Source organism: Brassica napus, chromosome C1 (genome assembly GCF_020379485.1).
Source record: "Brassica napus cultivar Da-Ae chromosome C1, Da-Ae, whole genome shotgun sequence".
Lineage (NCBI taxonomy): Eukaryota > Viridiplantae > Streptophyta > Magnoliopsida > Brassicales > Brassicaceae > Brassica > Brassica napus.
Genome location: NC_063444.1, coordinates 1,475,083 through 1,502,759, shown reverse-complemented (window position 1 = coordinate 1,502,759; position 27,677 = coordinate 1,475,083). Strand labels below are relative to the sequence as shown.

The 27,677-nt window shown below is 34.0% G+C and overlaps 5 protein-coding genes and 1 non-coding gene across 6 annotated transcripts; 4 read left to right on the top strand and 2 right to left on the bottom strand.

Annotated features, from left to right (window-relative positions):
* The first annotated feature begins 50 nt into the window (after positions 1-50).
* Positions 51-2,730, top strand: LOC106448045 (probable serine protease EDA2). The gene is made up of 12 exons (XM_013889999.2): positions 51-347; positions 437-562; positions 666-821; positions 908-1,093; positions 1,172-1,288; positions 1,370-1,423; positions 1,506-1,577; positions 1,661-1,866; positions 1,950-2,044; positions 2,132-2,206; positions 2,284-2,367; positions 2,463-2,730. Exons 1-12 carry the CDS (start codon positions 180-182, stop codon positions 2,576-2,578), a joined length of 1,455 nt encoding a protein of 484 aa, XP_013745453.2. The 5' UTR covers positions 51-179; the 3' UTR covers positions 2,579-2,730.
* A 386-nt stretch (positions 2,731-3,116) lies between these two features.
* On the top strand, positions 3,117-3,189 carry TRNAE-CUC. Its single transcript has one exon. It is a non-coding gene; the product is annotated as a tRNA-Glu (tRNA).
* Positions 3,190-3,301: 112 nt separating this feature from the next.
* LOC106448124 (transmembrane and coiled-coil domain-containing protein 4) lies at positions 3,302-7,369 on the top strand. Its single transcript, XM_013890075.3, has 15 exons — positions 3,302-3,693; positions 3,764-3,845; positions 3,930-4,445; positions 4,624-4,792; positions 4,890-5,042; positions 5,206-5,303; positions 5,453-5,544; positions 5,688-5,758; positions 5,857-5,992; positions 6,158-6,217; positions 6,309-6,391; positions 6,492-6,568; positions 6,690-6,760; positions 6,835-6,892; positions 7,035-7,369. The coding sequence occupies exons 1-15, from the start codon at positions 3,443-3,445 to the stop codon at positions 7,146-7,148; spliced, it is 2,031 nt and encodes a 676-aa protein (XP_013745529.1). The 5' UTR covers positions 3,302-3,442; the 3' UTR covers positions 7,149-7,369.
* A 3,986-nt stretch (positions 7,370-11,355) lies between these two features.
* Positions 11,356-13,778, bottom strand: LOC106448204 (cytochrome P450 84A1-like). The gene is given in 3 exon segments (NM_001315856.1): positions 11,356-11,976; positions 12,712-13,142; positions 13,268-13,778. Coding segments are annotated over 3 exon segments (1,563 nt in total).
* Positions 13,779-24,189: 10,411 nt separating this feature from the next.
* LOC106370016 (keratin, type II cytoskeletal 2 epidermal) lies at positions 24,190-25,062 on the top strand (the record flags this gene model as incomplete). The annotated part of the gene is made up of 1 exon (XM_013810100.3): positions 24,190-25,062. A coding segment is annotated over exon 1 (531 nt), but the record flags the coding sequence as incomplete, so codon positions are not given.
* A 625-nt stretch (positions 25,063-25,687) lies between these two features.
* Positions 25,688-27,115, bottom strand: LOC111203071 (GATA transcription factor 7-like). The gene is made up of 3 exons (XM_048745066.1): positions 26,834-27,115; positions 26,444-26,691; positions 25,688-26,319 (listed from the first exon to the last, which is right to left on the bottom strand). Exons 1-3 carry the CDS (start codon positions 26,895-26,897, stop codon positions 25,813-25,815), a joined length of 819 nt encoding a protein of 272 aa, XP_048601023.1. The 5' UTR covers positions 26,898-27,115; the 3' UTR covers positions 25,688-25,812.
* Positions 27,116-27,677: the final 562 nt, after the last annotated feature.

Sequence of the window (27,677 nt, the reverse complement as noted above, 5' to 3'; positions counted from 1 at the left end):
ATAATCCATGCGTATAAAATAATGTTTTTTTTTTGTCACAGATTCCGGAAACAATTTTTCTAATCATTATTGTCGTCCTTGCAAGCTAAATTAAATACAGAAATAAAAAAATAATAATTATTTTTATTTTCGTCCACTTGCTTTTAAACTTTCGGCGATAGAATTTTTCACGGCGAGAAATGGCGACGACGGCGATAGGCTTTCTGATGCTCTTGTCATACTTCTTGAGCTTGTCCCATGGATTAGTACAACCCCGTAGGATCTCTCATGGTTTGTCCGAAAGCGGAAAGTACTTGACGAGAGATGAGCTTTGGTTCAATCAAACCCTTGACCACTTCTCTCCATATGTAATCAATCTAATCCGTTTGGAGGGATACTTTTTTTAGATTCTGTGTGTTCTATAAATAGTTATGTTTTTTTTTTTTTTACATTACAGGACCATCGCAGATTCAGACAGAGATACTATGAATATCTCGACCATTTACGAGTTCCTGACGGACCTATATTTCTGATGATCTGCGGCGAAGGCCCTTGCAATGGAATACCAAATGATTATATAAGTGTAAGAGTTTTTTTTTCTCTGTAAAGACTACTCCTTTGATTGATTTAACATCGATAGTTTCTGAAAATTTTGTATTCCTTTCTTCATAAACATTGTTCTTTAGGTGTTTGCAAAGAAGTTCGACGCAGGTGTTGTTTCACTCGAGCATCGTTACTATGGAAAAAGCTCACCTTTTAACTCATTAGCCACTGAGAATCTCAAGTATCTTTCATCTAAACAAGCCCTTTCCGATTTAGCTGCTTTTCGTGGATATTACCAGGCAAGTTTTCTTGTTGTTTTTGTGCTATATAGAGGGTGTGTCTGTAATTCAATGAGCATGTGTTTGAGATTTTCCTGTGGATGCAGGAATATTTGAATGTTAAGCTGAATAGAACTGGGAAGGTTGATAATCCTTGGTTCTTCTTCGGAGCGTCTTACTCTGGAGCTTTGAGCGCTTGGTTCCGCCTAAAGTTCCCTCATTTGACTTGTGGAAGCCTCGCTAGCTCTGCAGTTGTTCGTGCTGTCTACGAGTTTCCTGAATTTGACAAACAGGTGAAAAACCTTCCTTACAAGACATGTGTCTTTTCCATATAGAGTATGGAATCAAGATTATTGTGACTCAATGAGCAGATAGGTGAGTCAGCTGGACCGGAATGTAAAGCTGCACTACAAGAGACTAATAAACTCGTGGAACTAGCGCTTAAAGTAAATAATAAGGCTCTGAAAGCTCTCTTCAATTCCGCCGAGGTCTAGCTTTCTTCTTTCTCTTGAATCCAAGAAGTAAAAACTCTTGTCTCCGAATCTGATTAAGTCTCTGAAAATCTGCAGCTTGATGTTGATGGTGATTTCTTATACTTCGTAGCGGATGCACAAGTCATGGCGGTAATAATATACATACATGTTCATCTATATGATTCTCATCTTGTTTCTAGTTTTTAAATATTTTATCTTTAAAATTTGGTAGTTCCAATACGGGAATCCAGATAAGCTATGTGTTCCTATGGTGGAAGCTAAGAAGAACGGTGGTGATTTAGTGGTAACTTCCCCTTTTATATGATCACAGATCCTTTATTATTGTGGATATGTGTGACACATTATTTTGAATATGTGTCAATCCAGGAAGCATATGCTAAATACGTTAGAGAGTATTGCTTCGGAGTTTTTGGGTTAAGCGCTAAAACATATAGCAGGAAACATCTGCTAGACACTGCGATCACCCCAGAGAGCGCAGATCGTCTGTGGTGGTTCCAAGTTTGCACTGAAGTGGCGTATTTCCAGGTGGCACCTGCAAACGATAGCATCCGGTCTCATCAAGTCAACACAGAGTACACACACCGTCACAAACTCTTATGTAACGTTTCAGTTCATCATCCCGTTTACATTTTTCTTGGTGATTTTTTTTTAAAAGGTATCATTTGGATCTATGCAAGAGTCTGTTTGGGAAAGGTATTTATCCTGAAGTCGATGCAACAAACCTGTACTATGGAGGTGATAGAATTGCTGGTATGTAACACTGAGATGAATGCTCTTCTTGTTCCTTTAGGACATTCCGACAGCTTATTTGGGTCTTGTTGTTCTCAATTTTTGCAGCTACGAAAATCGTTTTCACAAATGGGTCACAAGATCCATGGCGTCATGCATCCAAACAGACCTCATCTCCTGACCGTAAGTCTCCATTTACTTTGTTCAACATTGATCCTTGACGTTAAGTAGCATTAACAAGTTAGTGCTCGACGACACAGTGCCTTCTTACATCATCACTTGTCACAACTGTGGCCATGGAAGTGATCTTCGAGGATGCCCTCAGTCTCCATTGATCATTGAAGGTATATATATTACCAGCCTCTCATTCTTTCAGATGCTTAAACTGCAAGTAAAGACGGTACTTAAAACAACTTTTTGTATCGTTTCTTATTTTCAGGTGATTCCAAGAACTGCAGTTCGCCAGATGCTGTGAATAAAGTGAGGCAACATATAATAGAACACATGGACTTGTGGCTCTCTGAGTGCCGTGGAGTGCTTCGAAGTTCCATCTAGAGTCGCACACCTCACACGCATAGTCGACGATCACGTTTCTGTTCAGAAGATAAACAAAACATCATATGAATGTTACAAACTTGTATTCATGTACATTCAATCTCCTATGCACGTTTCAAACTTTTATATATGAAACCTCTGCTTGTGGTTAACTCATCGAAGATAGGTTGAACCGTTCAAGGTCTATCAACCATTAGAGCCAACGTGTGCTTATTTAAGGGCTGTTCGTTTGGTTGCCGCAGGTACCGGCGGCAGCGGCAGCGTCAACATTCTGCGTCTAACTCTTGTTCGTTTCGTTGACGCAGGAAACTGCGTCTGACGCCGCGTCCGAACGCCGCGTCCTGCGGCTGACGCCGATAAAATCTGCGGTCGCGATATAGTATGCGGCTGCGGCAGCGTCAGCGTCTGCGAAACAAACAACAACTGTCCTCATTAACGCTGATGCTGACGCCGAAACCTGCGGCAACCAAACGAACAGGACTTTACTATCTTTGCTATTTTAGGTACATCAGATATACATTATCTGAAAGAACACCAATCCGTTGTAGTCTAGCTGGTCAGGATACTCGGCTCTCACCCGAGAGACCCGGGTTCGAGTCCCGGCAACGGAGTTTTTTCATATGGCGATTTAATTTTTTCGGAGATGACCACTAACGACGTCGTTTCGTATGATGAGTCAACAGAGTGAAGACAGATGTCTCGTCGCTATTTGACCCGGGAAAAAAAAAATCAAAACTAAGGATTGACTCATTCAACGTTAGTCACGGGTTCATCTTCCTCGGCGATTTCAAAATCTGACGGTGATCTAACTTCTCTGTTCAGCTGATCGGTGAAGAAGAGATCGGTTTACCTTTTTCCCGCGCCATGGTGGAAGAAGCTACGTCGAATTTGACTCCGACGCAGAGATACGCTGCCGGCGCGTTGTTCGCGATCGCGCTAAACCAAGCGCAAATCAACCAGACTCAGCCGCTGGGGATCCCCGCTGCGCTAGACGACGACGAAGAGTGTGATCATTCCGAGGAACGGAGAAGCAATTGCAGTAGCGGCGATTCCGTCTCCGATGACCCTAACCTCTGGGTACACGAGACGTCGGGCCTTCTCCGTCCCGTTTTCAGGTGATCTCGTCGTCGTCGTCGTCGTTGTCGATTCTTGAATTGGTTCCTGATAATTCATTTCTATTTACAGATGTCTCGATATTGATTCATCAGCTTGGCTTGGTCTCGAGGAGACTGCTAACTCTTCTCCGGCTAAGCATCACATCGGTGCGGTATGGCTAATTCTCGCAATCGATCCGGTACCGTTTTGATTAAGTGATGGCTCATTAACTTGTATTTTTGATTCGTTGTGTTAGTTCACGAGGCTACTCTCAGAAGAAGCGAGTGAAGCTTCCGTCGAAATGGTGGAGCAGGAGATGGCTTTAGCTAAAGCTGCTGACGCTATGGTTCATAGCATTCGGAGCTCTTTATCTATAGATGCTAAGAAGGAGAAGCATCAGGAGTACGAAAACGAGTGCCGCGAGAAGTACGCTGTTCCCGAGGTTAAATCGAAAGCTGTGGAGAAGGATAAGGTTAACGATAAGGAGGAGTCGGATGCTGCTGCTGAAAGAGAGAGTCTTGAAGCGGGTGTAGTGATTAGAGATGGAAGCCACAACCCTGAAGTTGTTGAAGATGATAAATCTGTCGAGGATTTGATATTGCTTAGCCATCAGAGGAAGATCAATGTTCTTTATGAGCTGCTCTCTGCTTGCTTGTCGGATAAGTATCAAGAGGTTAAGAAATGTACTCGCCGTAGAAAAGGATATGATGCTCGTCACCGCGTTGCTCTCCGTTTACTCGCCACCTGGTTTAACATTGAGTGGATTAAAGTGGTTCGTATATTTACTTCTTCCTTATTGTAAAGTTTCTTACTTTTACATAGTATCATCGTTGATATGGAATTAGCACTGCTGTAGGTTCCGGTGCTTCTTGTTTTGGCAATTGTTTTGTTTTATGAGAATTTCGTATTTAGTTTCATTATTATAATATATTTGGATCTTCAATTTCTAGGAAGCAATTGAGACAATGGTGGCATGCTCTGCCATGGCCCTTCAGAAATCTGCTGAAATGAATGGTCAGGATGCTGCATCTTCTTCGAGTACATGGGCTAAGTGGAAGCGTGGAGGCATCATTGGTGCCGCTGCTTTAACTGGGGGAACTTTGATGGCCATCACTGGTGGTACGGAAAATTCAACCTGAACCTGTAACTTTCTTTCTTGATATAAGCGCATTTTGTTTTGGTTACCTAATTTCGTTTTCATGGTTGTATTAAACAGGATTGGCTGCTCCAGCTATTGCCGCGGGGTTTGGTGCACTGGCACCAACACTGGGCACACTGGTGCCGGTGATCGGAGCTGGTGGGTTTGCTGCTGCGGCTAGTGCTGCTGGAACTGTTGCTGGCTCGGTTGCGGTTGCAGCATCATTTGGAGGTGAATAAGTGTAGATCAGTTCACTTTTTGTCGTATTTGTGTGCATACAATTAGCCACTAGTTTTTTTGGCTTCTCTTTCATCCTCACGAATGTATCAATTCTTTGTGAGGGAGCGTCTACAGCGTCACTAATGCTTGCTTTTAAAAATGTTTTCGTATCCAGCTGCTGGAGCTGGTCTCACAGGGACTAAGATGGCAAGGAGGATTGGGGATCTTGAGGAGTTTGAATTCAAAGCTATTGGCGAAAATCATAATCAAGGAGTGAGTGCTTATTTTCAATTGGCTACTAGATCTTTGTGTGCATTTTGAGAGTATCAGAAATTGGTTGTGTCTCCTCTCCCTCCTTTATTTGATAATTAGTTTTTCCGTTTTTGACTGATGTGAAAGATATGTGAAAATCATTGTAACAGCGGCTAGCAGTGGAAGTCTTGGTTGCTGGTGTTGTTTTTGAAGAAGAAGATTTTGTGAAACCATGGCAAGGGTTAACTAGTAGTTTGGAGAGGTATGTCGTCTGCTCAAACTTTTGTATAGTAAATAGAAATCAGGATTTAATATCTCGAGCTGCTCCTTGCATCAGTTGTTTGTGTCTGCTTCTCAAGAATTGTGCTATATCTGCTTCGTAATGTATGGTCTTTACTATTTCAGGTACACGCTGCAATGGGAGTCCAAGAATCTTATCTTAGTGAGCACTGCAATTCAGGATTGGCTTACTTCAAGTAATTGGTTTTCATCCTACTAAACAACCATGTTAATGTGACAACAATGTCAATTTTCTAAGGAAAAATTGTGATATCAATATGATGATTTCCTGCAGGACTGGCCATGGAATTGATGAAACAAGGAGCAATGCACACTGTTCTGAGCTCTCTTTTATTGGCATTGGCATGGCCAGCGACAATCTTAGTAGCTGCAGATTTCATAGATAGCAAATGGAGTATTGCTATTGATAGGTAACACCTCCTTCCCTAGCAAGCTAGGTAGTCGTTCTATGAAAGTGATGCACCATTTACACATCGCATTTCCAACTAATGACCAAATCTTTTGAAACCTGCGTGTTGGTATTTGCATTCTAAGTAAACCTGTGGCTAATGGCTACTATAATCCAATTTGTTTAGGTCGGATAAAGCGGGAAAACTTCTAGCTGAAGTGCTACAAAAAGGCTTGCAAGGAAATAGGTAAAGAGTTCATCGCTGATGCAAGTAAATGAAGTTATTAAAAGTTAAATCTATATGTATATGATTTATGCTTCGAATTATGTGATATCAGACCCATTACTCTCGTGGGATTCTCGCTTGGTGCGCGTGTCATCTTCAAATGCCTCCAGACTCTGGCCGAAACCGAACAAAACGGTAGTTTCCTATGTGTTTTAATTAGAGAAGATTGCCTTAAATTATCGAATCTATGTTTTGTTTAATGTGAGGTTTCCTTTCCACACATCTAACGTGGCAGCTGAACTAGTGGAAAGAGTTGTTATTCTTGGAGCACCCATTTCAATCAATAACGAAAACTGGCGAGACGTAAGAAAGGTAAAATTAAACTCTGTTTTGAGTTCATTACCTTACTATAGTATCAACATCTCACACCCATAGAATCGAATCTATTGAATGAGTTCTTATATTTAATATTTTATGCGGTCCTTTTTGGTAGATGGTAGCTGGAAGATTCATCAATGTATATGCAACAAATGATTGGACCCTCGGTGTTGCCTTCCGCGCAAGGTACATTCATTACATAATAACACTTACATTATTTCAGTTTTTATTTACCCTACCTAACTCCGTTGCTTCCACAGTCTATTATCCCAAGGGTTAGCCGGAATACAACCCATTTGCGTCCCTGGAATCGAAAATGTAAGCTATCTCTTTCAAAAAAAATTCATTACTAGCTGATTGTTATTACAAATAATAAAAAGATGTGAGATCGTTTTCGATAATTGTAAAGTTTCAATTGTTAATTAGTATTATTTCACCTCTTGATTTCAACATTTTACAGGTGGATGTGACCGATATGGTGGAAGGTCACTCTTCATATCTATGGAAGACTCAGCAAATCCTAGAGAGGCTCGAAATCGACACTTATTACCCTGTTTTTCGAGACACTCTCTAAACGAAAACCAAATTAGATACGTTTCACACTTTCACTAAACTTTACATGTTTGTTTGTGACATTCGTCGACAGCTTCTGTTTTGTAATTATTTTGAATGAAACGTTTTAAATCCACTGTCTTGCGTTGAACGTTCTTGTTTCCTTTTGTAGAAAGCCAAACTGAAAATTTGATTCTCTGATGATTGTTTTGTAATTATCTTTATGAAATGTTTTTTCAAGCGTTGAACGTTCTCTGAAAATTTGATTCTGATGAAAATAAAATGAAAACTTTCGAACCTTTTGTTATTGAGACATTTAAAAAAATGGAGTTAACGTGTATTACAATCAATAGATAAATAATGTTTAGTTGACAAAAAAGAAGAAGATAATAATGTTTATTAACTATGACAAATATAGAGCTGGATTAAATAAATTTAAACCAATATTCGTGTCATGTTCTATATATTACATCGTGAATCTAACGATAAACTAAAACAAAGTTTGTTTATATGTTTCTATTGTCACATTTGTAAAAGTAATTTCAGCCTTGATAACAACTCATCGAGTTTGCTATAAATTTGTCAATATCTTTAATATTTGCATATAACTGTCATGAATATGTTTAGGAGATAAACCTCATAAAACCGCGACAATTATTTTATAAATTTTTTAGACAATTACAATATATAAATAATAAATAATCAACAGTTTATTATTCATAAATTATAATAACTAATATATTATAATATAAAATTTTATGAAAATAAAATAATATAAATTTTATCACTTGTGAGTTGTGAATAATAACATATCATACAAAACAGATATTTAATATATTATTTTAATTTTATAATTTAATTAGTAATTTAAACATCCAATTAATTTAAACAGGTATAAGTTTTTGTTCCCACATTTTGATGTAAACAACGTGCAATGTATTTTCTTATTATATAGATAGGAGAATAGAGAGTTTTACCTTCTTATTTTGCAATCTGCGCAAGACAACAATAGAGTTATGTCGTAGACTTTGATTAAAAAAATTGGAACCAGACTAATCATCTGTATTGTTTCTTTCGAAAATATTAGTTAGGTAGTTTTATTCCAAATATCTGTCAACTAATAAAAATAATATAATTGGTTAGTAAACTTAGAAATTATTAAAAAATGATGAAGCTGGTTGAAATTAAATATTTTAGACATCTAAAATATCTTAAGCCATCACTTTATCCGGTCTTTCAATTAGGCAATTCATAATTCATTCATCAGATGATGAAAAAAGATTCATTTTCAAGTGAATAATTAACAGATTGTTTTCAGAAAGGTTGTCAGATCACTTTCAACACAAAAATAATTGAGAGGTCAACAATTATTTTCAGATTGGTGTAAGGTGTGATGATCAGAGGAGAAAATTTTGAGATAGAGCTAATCCATCATATATAAGAACATTTACCTCTTTATGGACAACGTAGCAAATCGGAATTTGACAAGAAAACGCAGGTATATAGTGATTTCATATAAATGTTCAAACTCCAAATTTGACAATCATCAGATAATATGAATAAGAAGACTGAGATTCTAACATATTCGTACATGAGAAAAATAATACGGGACCTTTTTCCTTTATCATATATATCACATGTTTGAACTGCTGACAAGAACAAAAAGTAAGCAATTAATTATACGTAGACATTATGGGTTTCTTTTGTTTTGTTTGTTTGTTAATTACTATCGTCTTTGTTTGAACGTTCTTCAACGCCGGGGAAAGACGACAACTTATGCGTTGTTATTATTTTACAGCGTCGTCGTGCTGAATCCACCACCACATGTTACCGTTTTCTCTGACCGTATTGTCTCTTTTAGCTACCGTGGCTTCTTGTTTCCTCTATTATTAAGGCGAAAAACTGAAATCTGAAAGTTTTAAACGTGGACTCTGTTTGTATTTGTACGTCTGAAAAAGTGAGTAGAAGTTCGAGGTTTTTACCTTTCAAGGTCATATTAAATTTGTCATGCCTTTTCAAACTGAGCATAGTCCCAATTTGCAAACAATTTTTTTTCTTTAGAAAAGTTTATAAATCAGGGTTTATGCATATTTAAAAACTATTTCACTATATTGAATATTTTATTAAAATTTGGAAAGGGTGTACAAATAACTTGAGAGATGTCCATGGTCTCAATGTTATTTTCTTCACCGCTCTCGTGGTCCATCCAAATCAGAATCAATCAACAGTAAATGAATAAAACACATGCATCGCCTCGTTTGTTTTAGTAAAATATACTCCATCCATTTCATAATATATTATGTTTTGGTTTACTGCACAAAGATTAAAAAAATTATATTCTTCTGAAAAGCATTTTCAAAAATATAGTTTTAAAATCATTCAGCCAATTATAAAAAGGAACTGGTTAAACAGTTTCCAATAAAGTTAAAATTAACCTTAAAATTTTAAAACATCATATATTTTGAAACAACATAAACATTCTAAAACATCATATAGTTTAAACGGAGGGAGTATTAAAAACCATCCATTACTGCATTTATTTCATGAAATCTTAGCATGGTTGTCCAACAAATCTTTAATGGAAATGGGGTCACGTGACTGAATTGTCCCCCACAATCACAAGTAAGAATCTTTCAGAAAAATGATTAAAAGCATCTCCTCCAAACGTAAAACTCCATTTTTTTTTCAAAATAGAGTAAAAGTTGATATGGAATAAAAGTACTTTAATTCCATTTTATTTTTCACTCTATAATAGAGTTAATGAACAAACAAAAAAATAGATTACTCCATAAATAAAATAAACTTTATTATGAAGTGAGATAGGAAGTTGGATTGAAGCATTTAGTATTTTATATCTACTTTTATTTCATTTTAGAGTAAAAAATTGAAGTTGGATTAGAAATGCTTTAAAAACCACAAATTAAGCGCCTTCTCAATTTTTGGTGGTACTGCTATAACAGTATATATATAACTTGAATAGGAGATGGGTCGAGAAGCTGTCTTATCTAGAAGACAATGACAAACCCTACTCGAACCAAGTTCTTTACAAAGCTATGGCTTAGATATTCAAGCCTTAAATGTTAGGTTTGGCTTGGAGCTAATATTAGCGATGATTGCTTCATAATTCACAGCTTGTAGCTTGTCTATAAATTTGTCATTTTCTTATCCTTCCACCACGAAATAATGTGAAGTCAAGGAGGCACCGCCAATTAGTTACAGGCTTTGATTATCTTTCGGAGATTTTCTATATGATTGAATATTTTTCAGGGGGCATATTTAATACTGATAACCATATGTTTGCAATTATTTTGTGATATTCGATAGTCCACGTATGGTACTACATATATGTTAATGAATGTGCTACGTGTAGCTACAAAAAATCTAAGTAATTGTAATTTATTGATTTCGTCAAGGTAGTTGAAGTAGGGATCGTTTAGTACTTGATGCATTCTGGTTGTTACATTATTTTTTAAGTGAGTAGTTTAAACATGGATTTTGCCATCCATCTAGAAATCTGATCGTCGATGGTGTTAAAAATAAGTAATCAACACATACATTCATGATACATAAGTGATAGGTGCGTTTTCAATAAAGACTACAATGTTTTTCCATATGAATGAGAATATATAAGATATACTATAAAACTTTTCAATAAAGAAGACGCGACCTTAACAAAATAAAATTAAATAAGAAAATACGTGAAGAGTTTAGAATTTAACTTTTTCTATCAAGTGATCTGACTTTTTTAAAAACTACACGAAAATAATTGGCTTTTCAAAACTAAAAATTGAAAGCTATCGCCTCCAAATTTCTCTAACATTAGGTTCCTCAAATCGTAACGTTGATGAGTTTTCACTTAGTTCACCGGTTGCCAAACTCTTTTCTGGACTCATAGTGATGGAAATGCTTATGTTTGCAAAATCCTTGGATCATTAGTATACTTTTGTAATATGCAAATTAGTTGTAAAAAAAAATCTTATTTTTCAGCGTTTACATTTCATGCAAGGAAAAAATTCCCACAAAAGAAGATGAAAAACGAAATAAAGAGCCACTTTATGTTTCATCCAGAACACACGTGTGTACGTGTACACAACAAATACATAAACATATAGTATTATATAACATCCACAAATTTTCAGGGCTTCGTTTGACTTCTCACACCACTTTCAAGAACCATCAACCATACCAACCACCTTTCATTTCACCCGCCACGTGCTTCGAACCATAACTTAAACAGAACAAATAAGGCGCGTGCACGGGACAGCGTAGAGACGCGTGGCTTTAGGAGCCGTCAGACCAAACACGTCGCTCATATCAAGCTCGCTTGGTTTCATGCCATCAGGTAATTTCCACGTGAAGCAATGTAATATATGGGCCACGGCTAGTTCAAGCGCGTATAACCCGAGCTGCATACCCGGGCACGACCGACGACCCGACCCGAATGGTATAAACTCGAAGTTACTCCCTTTGAAATCTGGTACGCCCGGTTCCAAAAACCTCGACGGTCTAAACGTTTCGGGATCAACCCAAGAGTTCTTGTCGCGTCCAATCGCAAACGCGTTGATCATAACGCGAGATTTCTTGGGAACGAAGTAACCGTCGATCTCAGTGTCCTCTGCGGTTTCGTGGAGGAGGAGTGGGATCGGTGGGTGTAGCCTTAGGGTTTCTTTGAGTGTGCATTTCAGAAAAGTCAACTTCTCGATGTCTGATTCTTCCACACGTCGGTCAAGTCCGACAACTTCAGCGAGTTCTTGTTGGACTCGTTTTAGATCCTCTGGGCTCCGTAATAACTCAGTCAATGCCCACTCTATCGCTGACGCTACCGTTTCCGTTCCTCCAAACATAACGTCCTATCGAAAAAGTAAAATAAGTCAATTCACATGACGTTAGAGCATGATTACCTGGAGGTTCTTAGGGTGGGTTCTTAGCGAAATATAAGAAACTCATCTATTAATTTTTAATCAAAAACGATAAAAACCGTCTTTTAAAACTCTTATTTAAGAACTAGTTCTTAATTTTTTTATAATTTTTTTAGTTAAAAGTTAAGAGACGGGTTCTTAGAGCATAAATATCGATAGTTTTGTAAGTGTTTCTTAGCCCTGGGGCCCACAAAAAGTTTAAAAAACGGTCACAAAAGATGCAGGATAAGGATCGATTGTGATGAGTTTGGTGGACTGTTCGCGGGTCCCACCGACACGTGACGACCCGCGATTGGTACATTTTTTAATTTTTTTTTTATTTAGATAAAAGATGTGTAAAAAAAAAATTGTTAAGAAACCCTTAGGGATAATCATGATCTTATATTCCGCTAAAAACTTCACCCCAAGAACCTCTCTATAATCATGTTCTTATAGTATTTTTTCCAATACGGTGATTTTATTTACGTGTGATATACGTAAAACCTTTGTATTTTTCTACTATCAATAAAACGACTGCATACGCAAGTTCTCTAATATTATATTAGACTACTTGTAAAAACAGAAAATATATACGTGCAGAGAAAACAACCGGTTAAATAGATGAGTTTTATGACGTAACGCATTAAGAATAATGACTGTTACTAGTGCCTCGTGAAAAATATTTACCATGATGATTGCTTTGATATTGTCACGGGTAAGTTTGATGGAGTTCTGAAGATCCGCTGTCTCGCTCACTAATTTCGCCTCTTCACTGTAAAAAGCAAGAAGATCATCAACCATATCGGTATCAACAACATCTCCAGCATCAATACTGTTTTGATTCTCTTTCTTCTTTATGTGTTCATCGATGATATCGTCAATAAATCCGTCTAGGTCATTACGGGCCTTCACGAGCCGCTTGTTTATTCCCTGAGGATCGATCCACCCGAAATACGGTATGAAATCCGCTACGTTGAAGGCTCCAAAAAGCTTAGAGAACTCTTGTAAAATTCTTATGAACTCGTCTTGTCCCTTTTCACATGCTGACCCGAACGCTGCCCGGTAAGTTATGTTTCGGGTCAGTGCAAAAATTTGCTCACCAACGTTGATAGACTTACCTACGATATTTTTGGTTGACTATTAAAATACACATATATCACAGAAAACAAATGCATAATAAACTAACAAAAATGATTGTTCACTTTTAAAATATTTAACCGCACATAGAGAGTGACGAACTTACCAACGTTACTAGAAACCGACCGGATCATTCTGTCCACTTCATCACGAACAGAAGCCCATGACTCGGCTCGTTTACGGCTAAACACCTTCATGACACAAACTTTCCTCATCTGTCTCCAAAACGGTCCGTAGTGAGCAAACGCCATGTCGGCTCGGTCATAAGTCAAATAGCTTATAGCTATAGTTGCTGGTCGGTTTGAGAAGACGCTGTCCTGGACTTGAAGGACTTGCCTAGCCACGTCTGGCGAGGAAACGGCGTACATGTGGAGAAATCCCATGCGGAGATGGCACAAGCCACCGTACTTTTTAGCTAAGTTTGCTAAACCACGGTGAGTGAGTTGGTCCATCATTGACATATTGCCTATGATGGGCCAACCACGTGGACCGGGTGGGTACGGAGGCCTTCGTCCCCGTGTGATGAGGCCGATGAAGATGAAAAGTGAGACAACGATGAGAATACCCGTGGTGGGATCTAATACTTGGCTTAGTGTTTGTGATATAGAAGACTCCATATTAGTTTTTCTTTTTTCTGGGAAATGTTTTTTCTATTGTTTGTGGAAGGTCTCAGGAATTGATCAGGCAAAGTTCGCCATTTTGGGATGTGTTACGAAAGGTTGGTTTTATAAGACTTTTTCTTGGATTCACCCCCTAGGGTGAACCTTTAGGTTCACCAACCAATAGAAAGTTGTCATTTTAGATCTAGTATCTTTTAATTAAGGAAAGAAAATAACTTGCCAAATTATATTATGCTATTAAAATAAAAAATAAAAAAATTAAATAAATAAAAATAACAATAGTTCTAAAAAATATTATTTAAAAAAAATATTTATTTTTAAGATTTAGAGTTTAGTGTTTAAGATTTATAATTTAGAATTTATCCAAATGTTTAGTGTTTTTCCAAGAGTTTAGGGTTTACCTAAGGGTTTAGGGTTTACCCAAGGGTTTAGGGTTTACCCAAGGGTTTAAGGTTTTCCCAAGGGTTTAGGGTTTAGGATTAGAGTTTAGGGTTTAGTGTTTTGTTGACAACATGTTTAGTGTTTTTCCAAGGGTTTAGGGGTTTACCCAAGGATTTAGGGTTTAGGATTTGAGTTTAGGGTTTAGTATTAGAGTTTAGGGTTTAGTGTTTTGTTGACAACATTTTTTTTTTGAATTCGTTTTTTATATATTATTTTTATTTATTTTTAAATTTTATTTTGAAAAAATAATATAATTTGCCAAGTTATTTGGTTTCCATAATTAAAAGATACTAGATTTAAAATGATAATTTTCTATTGGTTGGTGAACCTTTAGGTTCACCCTAGGGGGTGAACCCAAGAATAACTCGTTTTATAATCAAAGTGTGGTCCCACTTATTGCATATTTCTAATTTTATATGGGAACTTCATTTTCGTGACACATATATATGTATACATACACCTCTTTTTAATTATTACTAGATTTGGATCCGCACAACTATGCGGGTATTAATTTTCATGTTTATATATATATTACATAATTAGAATATATTTTTTAAGTTACTTACATATATATTTAAATGTTTATATATAATTATTTTAAATATAAAAATTTGATAGTTTTCATGCTGTAAGTTAGTTGATTATTTCAAATCATCACATATATTTGGTATTTTTTATTATATATTTTAAAATTATTTTTATTCAATTATTATGATCATGATCCGTAATTCAAAGCGCTAGATTTCTTTTATCAATATTTTTTATGTTTATTCATTTAAGATAATAACTATATATATATATATAAAATTTTAAGATAAGTTAATTTTATACATGAATTATCTAATTTACTAATGTTAACCCGTTCTACCAACATATTATATTTCTAGCATAAATTTTTTAATGTTTGTGAAAATAAAATATATTAATTTATCAGTTTAAAATAATTTTATCATATTTAGTTAAATACAATATTTTATTTTAAAATGTTAGATATAACTATAAAATAGTAAAAATAGTTAAATATAATGTTTATAAAAGATAACTGAGTATATATATTAATGTATAATAACATTAATTTCATTACTAATTACAAAATTAGTAAAAATATTTATATACAATTTTTGATAATTAAGATATTGTTATAATGTTTTTCAACACATTTTGTTAAAAAAATTAAATAGATATATTTATATTTTAAATTAAAAGATATCAAATTATATCATGATTTAAGTAGTTAAAAGATTATATATTAACATTAAGTAAATACATTTAATAAAAAATTTAAATGATGATCCAAATAAAAATATCACACATGAATCAAAGTGAGTTTGTTAACCAATCCAGATTTTTAGGAGTCGATGTTATATTAGGAATGATATATTATTAATCCATATTATTAGTAATAAATGAATAATAATTGATTTCTATTGAGTGTCCATTTTTTAAAAAAATCGCACATGAATCAATGTTTTGACTTCTGTTTTAATATATAAGATTAGATCTCGATCCGCTAAACCGCGCGGGTTTTTGTTTTCATTTATTTTTATATAAATATTTTGTTTTCAATTCTAAATTGATATATATTATAATATATATGTGTCTATCAATTTTTAAAACATAATAAGTTTACAGTATTTTTTTTTCATTGAATAGATTGTTTCAAACTTTCACATGTATTTGAATCTTCTTATATATATATATTTTCGGATTATTATTTCATTATTAAAATCGTAACTATATATATAAAGATTAGTAAAATATTATTTTATTGTCATATTCAAAGATATTGTAACATTTCACAAATTTAGAAAGTTTTTAAGAAATTAAACTTTTCTCTTCATAGATTTATATTATCGAGTAAATAATTAAACATTTAGTTTTTGTTTAATTTTTAAAATAAACTATATAGTTTAAAATTTGTTTTCATTGGTTTAAGGTAGTAAAGATTAATCATTGTTAGATAATATGATTTTTATTATTTTAAAAAAAGATTTTTATAATTTTAAAAAATAACATAGACAAATATTTAAATATTTAACATATAGAGGTATAATATTACAACATTAAATTATATCTATTTAATTATATTATTTATAAATCCAATAGATCATCCACTGTTTAAATCTAACTATTGATAGTCCAATAAAAGTTTCTGGTAGATCCAAAATTTAAATGATAAGATTATAGATTAAATGTAATATGACTTTCTAGGAATAGGTTCATTGGATCTATATTTTAAAAAAATCACACATGAATCCAGATTGTGACTTTTGTTTTAATATATAAGATTTTTGTTTAATATGGAAATAAATAATATACAGACGGCACTACAAGAAAACATCGGTATTCTGACGGACATTCCGACGGAAAATGAAATCCTCGGAATTTCCCGAGGAATTTCCGAGGAAATTCCGAGGAAACCCAAAATTTGGGTTTCCTCGAAATTTCCTCGGAATATACCGACGGAATTCCGAGGAAACATCAATCCGTCGGAATATTCCGAGGAAATTCCGACGAACTAGTGATCGATCGATGCGTTTTTGGACATATACCCATCGATCGATCACATTGTTACGCTTTGGTCCATCTTAGTGATCGATCGATGCGTTTTTGGACATAACTACATCGATCGATCCGTTTATAAAAAAACATTCGAGATTTTGAAACCCCAAACACTAGTTCCTCAAAATTTCCTCGGAATATTCCGAGGAAATTCCGAGGAACACTTGATATCCTTGATTGATCGATGGGATAATCTCATCGATCGATCACATTGTTACGCTTTGGTCCATCTTAGTGATCGATCGATGCGTTTTTGGACATAAATACATCGATCGATCCGTTTATAAAAAAACATTCGAGATTTTGAAACCCCAAACACTAGTTCCTCAGAATTTCCTCGGAATATTCCGAGGAAATTCCGAGGAACACTTGATATCCTTGATCGATCGATGGGATAATCTCATCGATCGATCACATTGTTACGCTTTGGTCCATCTTAGTGATCGATCGATGCGTTTTTGGACATAAATACATCGATCGATCCGTTTATAAAAAAACATTCGAGATTTTGAAACCCCAAACACTAGTTCCTCAGAATTTCCTCGGAATATTCCGAGGAAATTCCGAGGAACAATATAAATTAATAGAAATACATGCACATGATATTCTTTTTCCTCGAATTAATGAAAATATTCCGAGGAAATTCCGACGGATATTTAAGTGGCCGTCGGAATTTCCTCGGAATATTTTCATTTAACCGGGCAAACAAGCCGCCAAATATTTCGCGAAAATTGAAATTGAAAATACTGAGGGAATTCCGACGGAAAATATCCGTCTGACCCAAGGTTTTATAAACTCGAACCGCATCTTCTTCCCCATTTCTCTCTTCTTCCCCATTTCTCTCTTCTTCCTCTCCGGCGATCTCTCTCTCCTTCCGGCGTTCTCCACCTTCCCTCGCGACGATCTCTCCGGCGAATCCTTTCCATTCCTTTACAAATCATGTAAGGACCTTATCCCATTCTCTTAGGTCCTATTTGTTAGGTTTTTAAGTAGATTTGATGATTTTAGAAATTTTTGATAGATTTTTGTTAGGGTGATTGGGTAGGATTGTGATTTGTTGTGTAATAGGTTTAGAATTGTGATTTGGTTGTGTTGAATTGATTTAGAACTTTTTTTATAAATTGTTTATTATTTTTGTATTTACAAAACGTTTATATAAATTCGATTTTACATAACGTTTTTGTATATAAATTCGATTTTTGGATTTATAAAAGATGATTTCATATTTATAAAAATATTTATATTTATTAAAACTAATTTTGTATTTATAAAACATTTTTTTGATTTATAAACACTATTTTTTTTTTTGTATTTATAAAAACTATTTTTAAATATACAAAACGTTCTTTGTATATAAATTCGTTTTTTGGATTTATAAAAGATGATTTCATATTTTAAAATTAATTTTGTATTTATAAAACATTTTTTGATTTATAAACATTATTTTATTATTTTTTGTATTTATAAATACTATTTTGTATTTATAAAAAGATGATTTCATATCTATAAAAATATTTATATTTATTAAAACTAATTTTGTATTTATAAAACATTTTTTTATTTATAAACACTATTTTATTATTTTTTGTATTGATAAAAACTATTTTGTATTTATAAAAAGATGATTTCATATTTATAAAAATATTTATATTTATTAAAACTAATTTTGTATTTATAAAACATTTTTTTATTTATAAAAACTATTTTATTATTTTTTGTATTTTAAATATGTTTTCTATTTCAATTTTAATTTTATATTTTTGAATTTCAATTTAAAAAAATAAATTTATAATTTTTTTTTTAATTTTGGAAATATTCCGAGGAAGTGTATCCCTCGGAATATTCCGACGACATATTCCTCGGAATATTCCGAGGAATTTCCGACAAAAAAAGTCCTCGGAATATTCCGAGGAAATTCATTTCCTCGGAATTCCGTCGGAAATTCTATTCCGACGACATACCGACGATTTTTTCCCTCAGTATGCCGCTGTTTTCTTGTAGTGCGGATTTTAATGGATATTCTTGCATTTATAGAAATATAATGAATCGCTATTGGTACTTAGTGGATTTTAATTAGGGAAAGGGTGAGACTATAAAAATAGTTGTTGATATTAATGACTACTTGGTTTACCTAGAATAAATTGGTGGTATAAATATATTATTCCCTCAATAACATCTATATTATTAAAAGAGAAGTATCCATTTGAAAATGTTCTTACTTCATTAATTAAACTCTTTTTTTTTCTTGTCTTTTTTAGTTGCATTTATGAAATATCCTAAAACGAATAAAACTGCATAATTTATTACTTGTCTTTTCAGTTACATTAATGAAATATGCTTAAATGAATTTAAACTTCCTATTTTATTGTTTGTCTTTTTCAGTTACCTTAATGGAATATTCTTAAATAAATTTGGACATAATGTTATTTAATCAACCAAAAAAACTCATGAGTTATCCTTACGTGCATAATTTTAATAATTGAGATGTTTAAAAACGTGCATCATTAAAATGTTACCTAAAACATACATCACTAATATATAACATGCATCAATAAAACTAGATTTTGACTCACACAATTGTACGGATATTATTTTCAGTTGCTTAAATTTAAAAATAATTATTTATTCAAAAAATATTTAAGAATGACTATGTTTTTAAAAATTATATGGTATTATTTACTCATAACTCATTTGTCATTTGATAAATTGTTAGAAAAAATTTTTTAGCATAATATAACTCAGTTGTCATTTGCTAAATTTATGGTTTTTATTTATATTTTTTATTATTTAATTATAATATTTTCATTTTATATTTGAAAGATAAATGAATTTTCTTTCAAAAAATATTTTTGTAAATATATTTTTAAAAAATAATCAATTAAAATTGTTATTGTCATTGAATATCATTATTTTTGACATAATCTGAGTTTTCGTTTACATCAAAACTTATCATATTTTAGGATAATTTTAATTTAAAATGTAATTTTCATATCTTTCAAACAAATTCTAAAAATATTTTTTAAATATTTTGTTATAATTGTTAGAAAAATATTGAGTTGCATTTCAAATAAAAAGGTAAAGGTATTAAAAATATTCTAATTAAAATATGTAAAATTTAATATAGTTTTAAGGAAATGGTCAAAATAAAAAAAATTACACATAAAATAATCATGAATTTTGTTAACTGGACGGATCATTATTTATATGATATCGCACACGAAATAAAAATTTATGTTTTTAAAATTATCTAATTAACTCTATACTCATTTTTTTTAATATGATATCACACATTCGTAAAAAAATAGATAGTTTAAGATGAAAAAAAATATTTACTTAATGAATATAATATGAACGAATATTACAAATACATTATTTAATAAAATAAATAATTAAAAACTGAAAATTCATACCCGCGCGCCAGTAATAATTAAAACAATTAAGTATAAGAATTACCGAATTTAAATAATTGTAGTTTTTCTACTTTCGAACATTAGTAAAGATATCTTAAGCAAAAAAACATACTCCCTCCGTTTTTTAATATAAGTCGTTTTAAAATTGTGCACATAGATTAAGAAATCATTAATTTTTTATATTTTCTAAACAAAAACATCATTAATTATTTATATAACCACAAATCAACCAATAATAAAATAGAAGATATATTATCATTGATCATATAACATTAAGTGTTAATAAATTTTACATAGAAAACCCAAAACGTTATATAATTTGGAACATAAAAATTTCTTTAAAACGACTTATATAAAAAAACGGAAGGAGTATTAGTTAAAATATCCACAAGGTCTATTAATAAAGCTTAGACATTACCACAAGCAGTGTGTTGACAACTCCGACTATTAATTAAGAGCTCAAAATCTTAGAAATAGACTGATAGACTAACAAGGTTCCCTTACTTTTGTCAGGTAGCCAGGTAGGTAAGGTTCTTTGGCATACAAATTAAAAGATATATTACAAATCCGTATATTAAAAATATTCTTCGAGACTTTACGTTTGGTGTTTGGAACAGAAAATGTGCATACAAAAAAATTTATGAGTTTTTTTACTACTGAACGCATAAATATTTGAAACAATCAGGACTGATATGGCTATTTGGGTGGAAAAGGAAAAGATTTGTAATTAATTGTATGGCTTCAGGTGATAATAGTATACGAGATTGACATTTTCGAAGACGGGCTCTCGAAGGCAACAAAGTTGGGTGTAATGTTTTTAATAACACTTTCGGTAACGGTAAGAAAGAGTAATTAGTGAATAATTACAAGCTGAAAAGGTAAATACAAGAATATTGCTAAGTGTAACGTTTGCTCAAAGGTAACAAAGTTGTTTTTAGTAACGCTTCCTGTTACGGTAAGAAAGAGTAGCTAGCGAATAATTACAAGCTGTAAAAGTAAATACAAGAACACTGAGTGTAACGTTTCTCTCAAAGGAACAAAGTTGAGTGTAACGTTCCTCTCAAAGGAACAAAGTTGAGTGTAACGTTCTTAATAACATTGTCTGTTTGGGTTAGTGATAATGAAAAACTGTAGAAGTAAATGAAAACAATACAGAAAAGCTGAGTGTAACTTTTGCAGTAAACCATTCTGCATTGCTTTTGTATTAGTAACAATGAAAGCGTTACACCTGTACGACAGCGGTAAAATCTGTTTAGCACAATTTAAACATTATTTTATGTAGCCACGTTTTTAGTTTACTGCTCGGTTGAATATGATCAAACGTGGGACCATGTTGACATTGATATTGATATCGCGTTTCTAGTTAGCTGGATAAGATCAATAAGCATTGTGTATTTTGTAGTAATTAATATACCTAATTAAATCGAATAATATATTCTTTCTCTTAATAGTCTGACCTTACCAACTTCATGTCTTTTTTGTGTCTGTTCTTACCAACTTCATTTTCATATTTAACTTAGTGACTGAAATATACTATTAATCTAAACACTGTTTTTAAAAACCTAATTTTTGCTAATGGGGAAAGAAAATGGCGCTAAACTAGTTAGAGTTAATTTTTCTCTTACTCGAGCATTTCCTAATATCTTCTGTATCTAAAAGAAAAACACTTATGTTACTTAATCAAACACATGTTTTAGTCTTCACTAAAGAAGGTTATAAAAATGCACAGAACTTTTGTCTATCTAAGACCATCAAACTTTTCAACAAGAAACAATTTCTTTTCGTGTAAAGTAACGTTAGAATTTAAAAATATTTCGTATATAGTCTCACTTTAACATGCACCTCTACCGTGTATAAGTTTTTTCATTTTAAACATATTCTCCTCGTTTAAAATTTCTTTTGGTTGAGTTAATTAAGCACACGCAGTGGTCGGTAAGTTATGTAACCACTCGTTCTCCGGCATTAACCAATCTTTCTAGAAAAGATAACTAAGAAAAAATCATGTCTCGATTGGTAGGTATATTTTTCAACTGTTTTATTATTCTAATTTAAATACTACAGAAAATTCAAAGCAAACCAATTTCAGTCCACATTATTCTTTGGTTTTCATATTTACTATTCTTCCAGTTGCCACTAGAATCCTAAGATATACCAGATAATTACGTTATACCAGATAATTACGTTGTATCAGAGTTCTTAATAGATTAGATGACATAGCTAATTGCAATTTAAACATTAAGTGACATCGTCACAAAAAAGACTGTATATCATATGCCAACTAGTATACGGTTTATTTAACCAAAAATATTAGAACGTACCTAGCCATTTTCATTGATTCACAATAATATCATAAAGATATGAATCACGAAATTTTACATGTACTTATGCACTTTCAAGTTTATATAGAAAACATAACTCGTATCAACCTTAGGTTCTCCTGCTTGTCACAATATGTTTATTTCTCGTTGCCTAATTTACTAAATAGACGTGTATATCCGCCGATGTTAAGAGGTACGTTTCATCTGACTTTCACCGCCTAGATTAGACCGTTTTAAACCATATAATAATACTTAATTTATATACATAATTTGGTTTTACTCGGAATTCCAACCGTATTGGACTAGGAATGACTAATTTCGATTGTGAGCCAAAAGTATTAACGAAACAATTATTTTTGTATATTTCCTATAAAAAAACACTATACACTTAACCATATTTGAACCAATAAAAAAATAAATTTTGCATAAAATTAATAAATTTTGCATTGAAAATCGAAAATAACACTTATTTTGTAACGAAAAAAATTCTCTAAATGACACTTAATATGAAACGGAAGGAGTAATAACAAATCCAATTATGCTCGCTATTTACGTCGTCATACCGTCATCTTTACATAATTAATTACCATTAATTATACAAATACGTAATCACAGTCATTATCCATTTTAAAATAATTTAACATAATGGAATATGGATTTGGGCCTATCATTTACGTCTCGGTGCGCTTGTGAATTCCGTCGCTTCACGCGTCTCCATCATTTTTCTGGTCAAATTTCATCAATTAGAGAGTTTTCGTCTGGATATATTTTCAACTCTTCACATTTATTTTCATTACAGTCTCCTTTTAATGAGACAAATATTTGATCCTCATTCCTCATATATGTATTTTTAATACTATTTTATCCAATTCTCTTCGGATAACTGGATGGATGAAATCAGTAGCTCAGAAAACTACTCTGTCAAATATATCGGCCCAAAGAGAATAACCCAGTAAATACGTGGACCTAATATTATTGGCCCATAAAGAATAAGACTACGACCAAATAACAGAGTTTATTGTAATACCTTCAGATCTCTCACTAGCGATCAGGAATCAAACCCCTGGCCTCTAGCAACAACACTTATCTGAACAGAACTAAAAACTCGTATCCTTAATTCAAATAGGATATATCCATTCTAGTAAACTGGAAAAATATCGTATTGTCTTCTAGTGATTGTGATATATGTATATATTTTTATTTAGGTTGAATAGTTATTTTGATTCGGTCTTTTTTTGAGATTATGAAAATGACTACGCAATGTAACATTTTGGTACTCCTAAAAGAAAAGTATATTACTTACGTCTATTTAGATCCAACCAACACCACAACAAAGCGTCTTCGTGTGAAGGAATTATCAAAATTGGAAATAGCGTAAACCAAAAAGAGACGCCATCAAAAAAAAAAAAAAAAAAAAAAAGACGCCATCCCTATATAAATAAAACTTATTACGTGTAGGGTACGTTAGACAATACCCTTTTAGTGCCCACATTACCTACGATTTTATCATATGCTCTTGATTTCTGTTTATTGATGTGTCATGTTGCTGATAACAATAAATATATATATATATATATATATATATATATATATATGTATTATGCTAAACCCACATGCATTTGCAATGAACTCCTATACGTACCCAATGACAGTTATCTATCTATATTAATGCAAAAGGTCGTGGATTAGAACAAGCCCGCGGTTAACTACGTTTCCTTATATATTCAAATAGAAACGTTTTTTTTTTGCAGGGAAAAAGGAAGTTTTCTAGCCTTGATCGAGTATTATAGATCGTTGGACCATCTTGCGCGTGAAGCATTTTTTTTATAGTTTGGTCACTCTATGATAGATAGATAAACTGAGAACAAATTAAAAGGAAATAAAAAGTGGTAGGTTCCCTATGGGAGATGCATGTGCATGAGATTAGTTAAATTAATTGCTTAGGACTAATGGTTAAGAGTGGAGAGAACATAGTATAAAAAGGAGAGGAAGGAGGGAGTTAGAAGTCAATATAGTTCGATGTTTTGTTATATACTGATAGTTAAAATGGAGAGTGTAATAAGAGAGAGACCATCATCAAACATGGTGTTTTTATTGTTTGGTATTGCTTCTGTTGTGTTGTTGCTGAGCTCAAACAATGTTAATGGGTTACGAGACTTAAAGGAGAGAGATGGAAGTGAGAGTAGGTCTATGAGTGGTACTACGTCTTCAAGCGTTTTGGATTCTAAGAACTTTTATACGAATGTTTCGACCGTTGGGTTTGAAAATGACTTAGTTGGTGAAAATTGTCATGCAAACAAGAGTCGAAAATGTGAGCCACGAGGTGGTGGAGTAGGAGGTGGTGGGGGTGGAGGAGGTGATGGTGGAGCCAGAGAAGAAAATTCCCACAAAAAGAAAAAAAGAAATAGTGGTGGCGGAGGTGGAGGTGGAGGCGGAGGCGGAGGCAGAGGTAGCGGAAATGGCTCCGGCCGTGGCTGGGGTGGTGGTCGTGAAGGAGGTGGTGGTGGAGGAGGCGGTGGTGGAGGAGGAGGTGGTGGTGGTGGAGGAGGAGGCAGTGGTGGTGGCGGTGGAGGAGGAGGCGGCGGTGGTGGTGGTGGTGGAGGTGGTGGTGGTGGTGGAGGTGGTGGTGGAGGTGGTGGTGGAGGATTTCGTGGCGGAGGTGGGGGAGGAGGAGGTGGAGGTGGCGGAGGTCGTGGAGGAGGTTGGGTAGGAGTAGGCGGAAGTGATGGGAAGGGCGGAGGATGGGGCTTTGGATGGGGATGGGGAGGTGATGGACACGGCGGAAACGGCGGTCGTTGTTGGTATCCCGGTTGTGCTAAAAAAAACAAAGGGAAGTCATAGTTAAATCAGACATACCCTAAGAGCTATGATATGCCTTTTAGCCATGCTTTTTCATCACTTCTACATACACAATAATTCCACTGTTTTGTAACCCCTTTTTTATTTGTTTTGTACTTTTCAACGGCTTAAGAACAACACAACAATTAGCTCCGTTGTTACATTTGTTTGTATGTTATGTGCTTCGATTGAAAAAACTAAATAATAATGTTTCCCATTGTTTGTTCTTACTTATTCTGTCTTTCTTTGTTTGATTTATCATAATTTTTTTTAAGAGTTCCCAATTCTTTCACTAGCATAACCCGGTCAAGTATTTGATAACTCAAACGCATGAATATGGAACAACCTACGATCTCTCTGATTATATTATCATAACTTACTGGTGTAGTCTATCTAATAACATTACATCATGCATATGATTCGTTGACATGAGACTAAATTAAAAACCTCGGTTACAACGGGTCAACCCTGACCCTGATCCGCCGTTTTCGTCAGTCGCAGCTCCAACACTTTCCTGTGTGAGTTAGAGTGAATCTCAGTCGAAAACGTCGGGCTACAAGCGGGTCTATACTCGGGTAAAAGCCGACCCGACTTAAACCGGACCCCACACGCATTACACAGCGTCTTCGCACCTAACGGACCCATCCTCCATTGAGGCGTTTTCTGGACCCCACAATGGCTGCAGCACCGCCTCGTCTGCTGCTGGACACCGTCCCCGGACGACGTCTCTGCCTTCGGTCTCCCTCTCTTCTTCTTCTCGGTGGAGACAGCGGTGTACAAGGAGGAGTACGGTGACTCCAGAGACCATAGATGGCCATTAGTACGACGTCGTTTGCTTCGGGGTTTAACCGGAACGTGCTGCCTTTGAACCTCCACCGACGCAACTGGATTCACTGGAAAGTCATGATAATCTGAAAAAGAATCATCCACGAAATTTGATAGCCACTCTAGGTCTTCCAAATCACCAACCTTTACATAAAAAAGAAGAAGATAATTTTAAAACAGAGCAAAAACAGAGTAAAAACAGAGCAAAAACAGAGTAAAACAGAGGAAAAACAGGGGAAAGGGAAACATAGTGCGCAAGTGGACTCACTGGAACGTTGAGCTTAGGGCCAGAGCCGGGAAGAGATAAGATATCATCGAGAGGTGAAAGAAGGGTGATTTGGTCGGAAGAGCTGTTAGCTTTCTCACGTTCTTCTTCTCTTGGTGAAGAAGACGACTTCTCTCGTACGAAAGCGTCCGTGTTAGACAAGTCAAGAAGGTCATCGACGGAGAAATCACTGAGGAATGCTTCTACATACTCCATGTTGCTGTTTTTTTTTTGGTTAGAATTGCCCAAACCTGTGACCGCAGTTATTTTAAAGATAGGAGGAGCAGTTCCATATTTCAAGAAATGTTTGTTCGAGTTCCAATATTTTCATTTGTTTTTTTTTTTCAAAAATTTAAAATTCATGAGATAGAGATGGTGGAGTCAGGACATAACCTGTAAGCAAAGAGTGGGTTAGGTTTTGTGGATTTGGGTGACTTGTTTGGCAATGTCTCGTCATTGATCAACAAACCAATGCATTGCCACCTCATTTTCCCCATCCCAACGTACGAAAAGAATTGATCTACAGACTTTTAAAAATGGTTAATCGAAATTTAATGGCAGATTTATAGAGTTTTGTGTGATAAGTTATTACAAGAGGAAAAAACTTTTCAGAGGATTTATTTGGTTGGCTTGCAGAATGTGATCTTGTTTCTATCTCATGAATGTGATCAGAATGTAACATCAAGAAGACAAACCAAAATACAAGAAAAAAAGAAAACATAAATAATGGAATTTTTTAAAAGGGTGTGGTATTCTAAAAGCATGATCAATAGAGGTTCTTAGGGTAGAGTTCTTACCGGAATATAAGAATCCGTCTTTTTAGTAAAAAATTAAGAGATTGGTTCTTATATTTCGGTAAGAATTACACCCTAAGAATCTCCATTAATCATGCTTTAACTAACTAATGAGTGGAGGTTCATCTCAACCTAAACTTTCATGGTTTTATTTTACCTGGAAGTGTTGTTGTTATTGGGCCAAAACAATCGCCGATCAATTATCCACGAATATGGTTGAAATGAACTTACAGTAATTAGTTCGTTAGAATTAGCCATTAGGTAAATGGAATATATTTTCTTGGATAAAAAAATTTGATGGCATTGGAGAAAAAAAATAGAAACTGATAATAATTCGTCGAGAAGAATGATTTGAGAATATGGAATTTAAAGTCATGCATTAGGGGCCACTCGACCGTCGGTGGAAGGCCCAGTATGGAGAATCCGAAAATGGGACCGAAAAA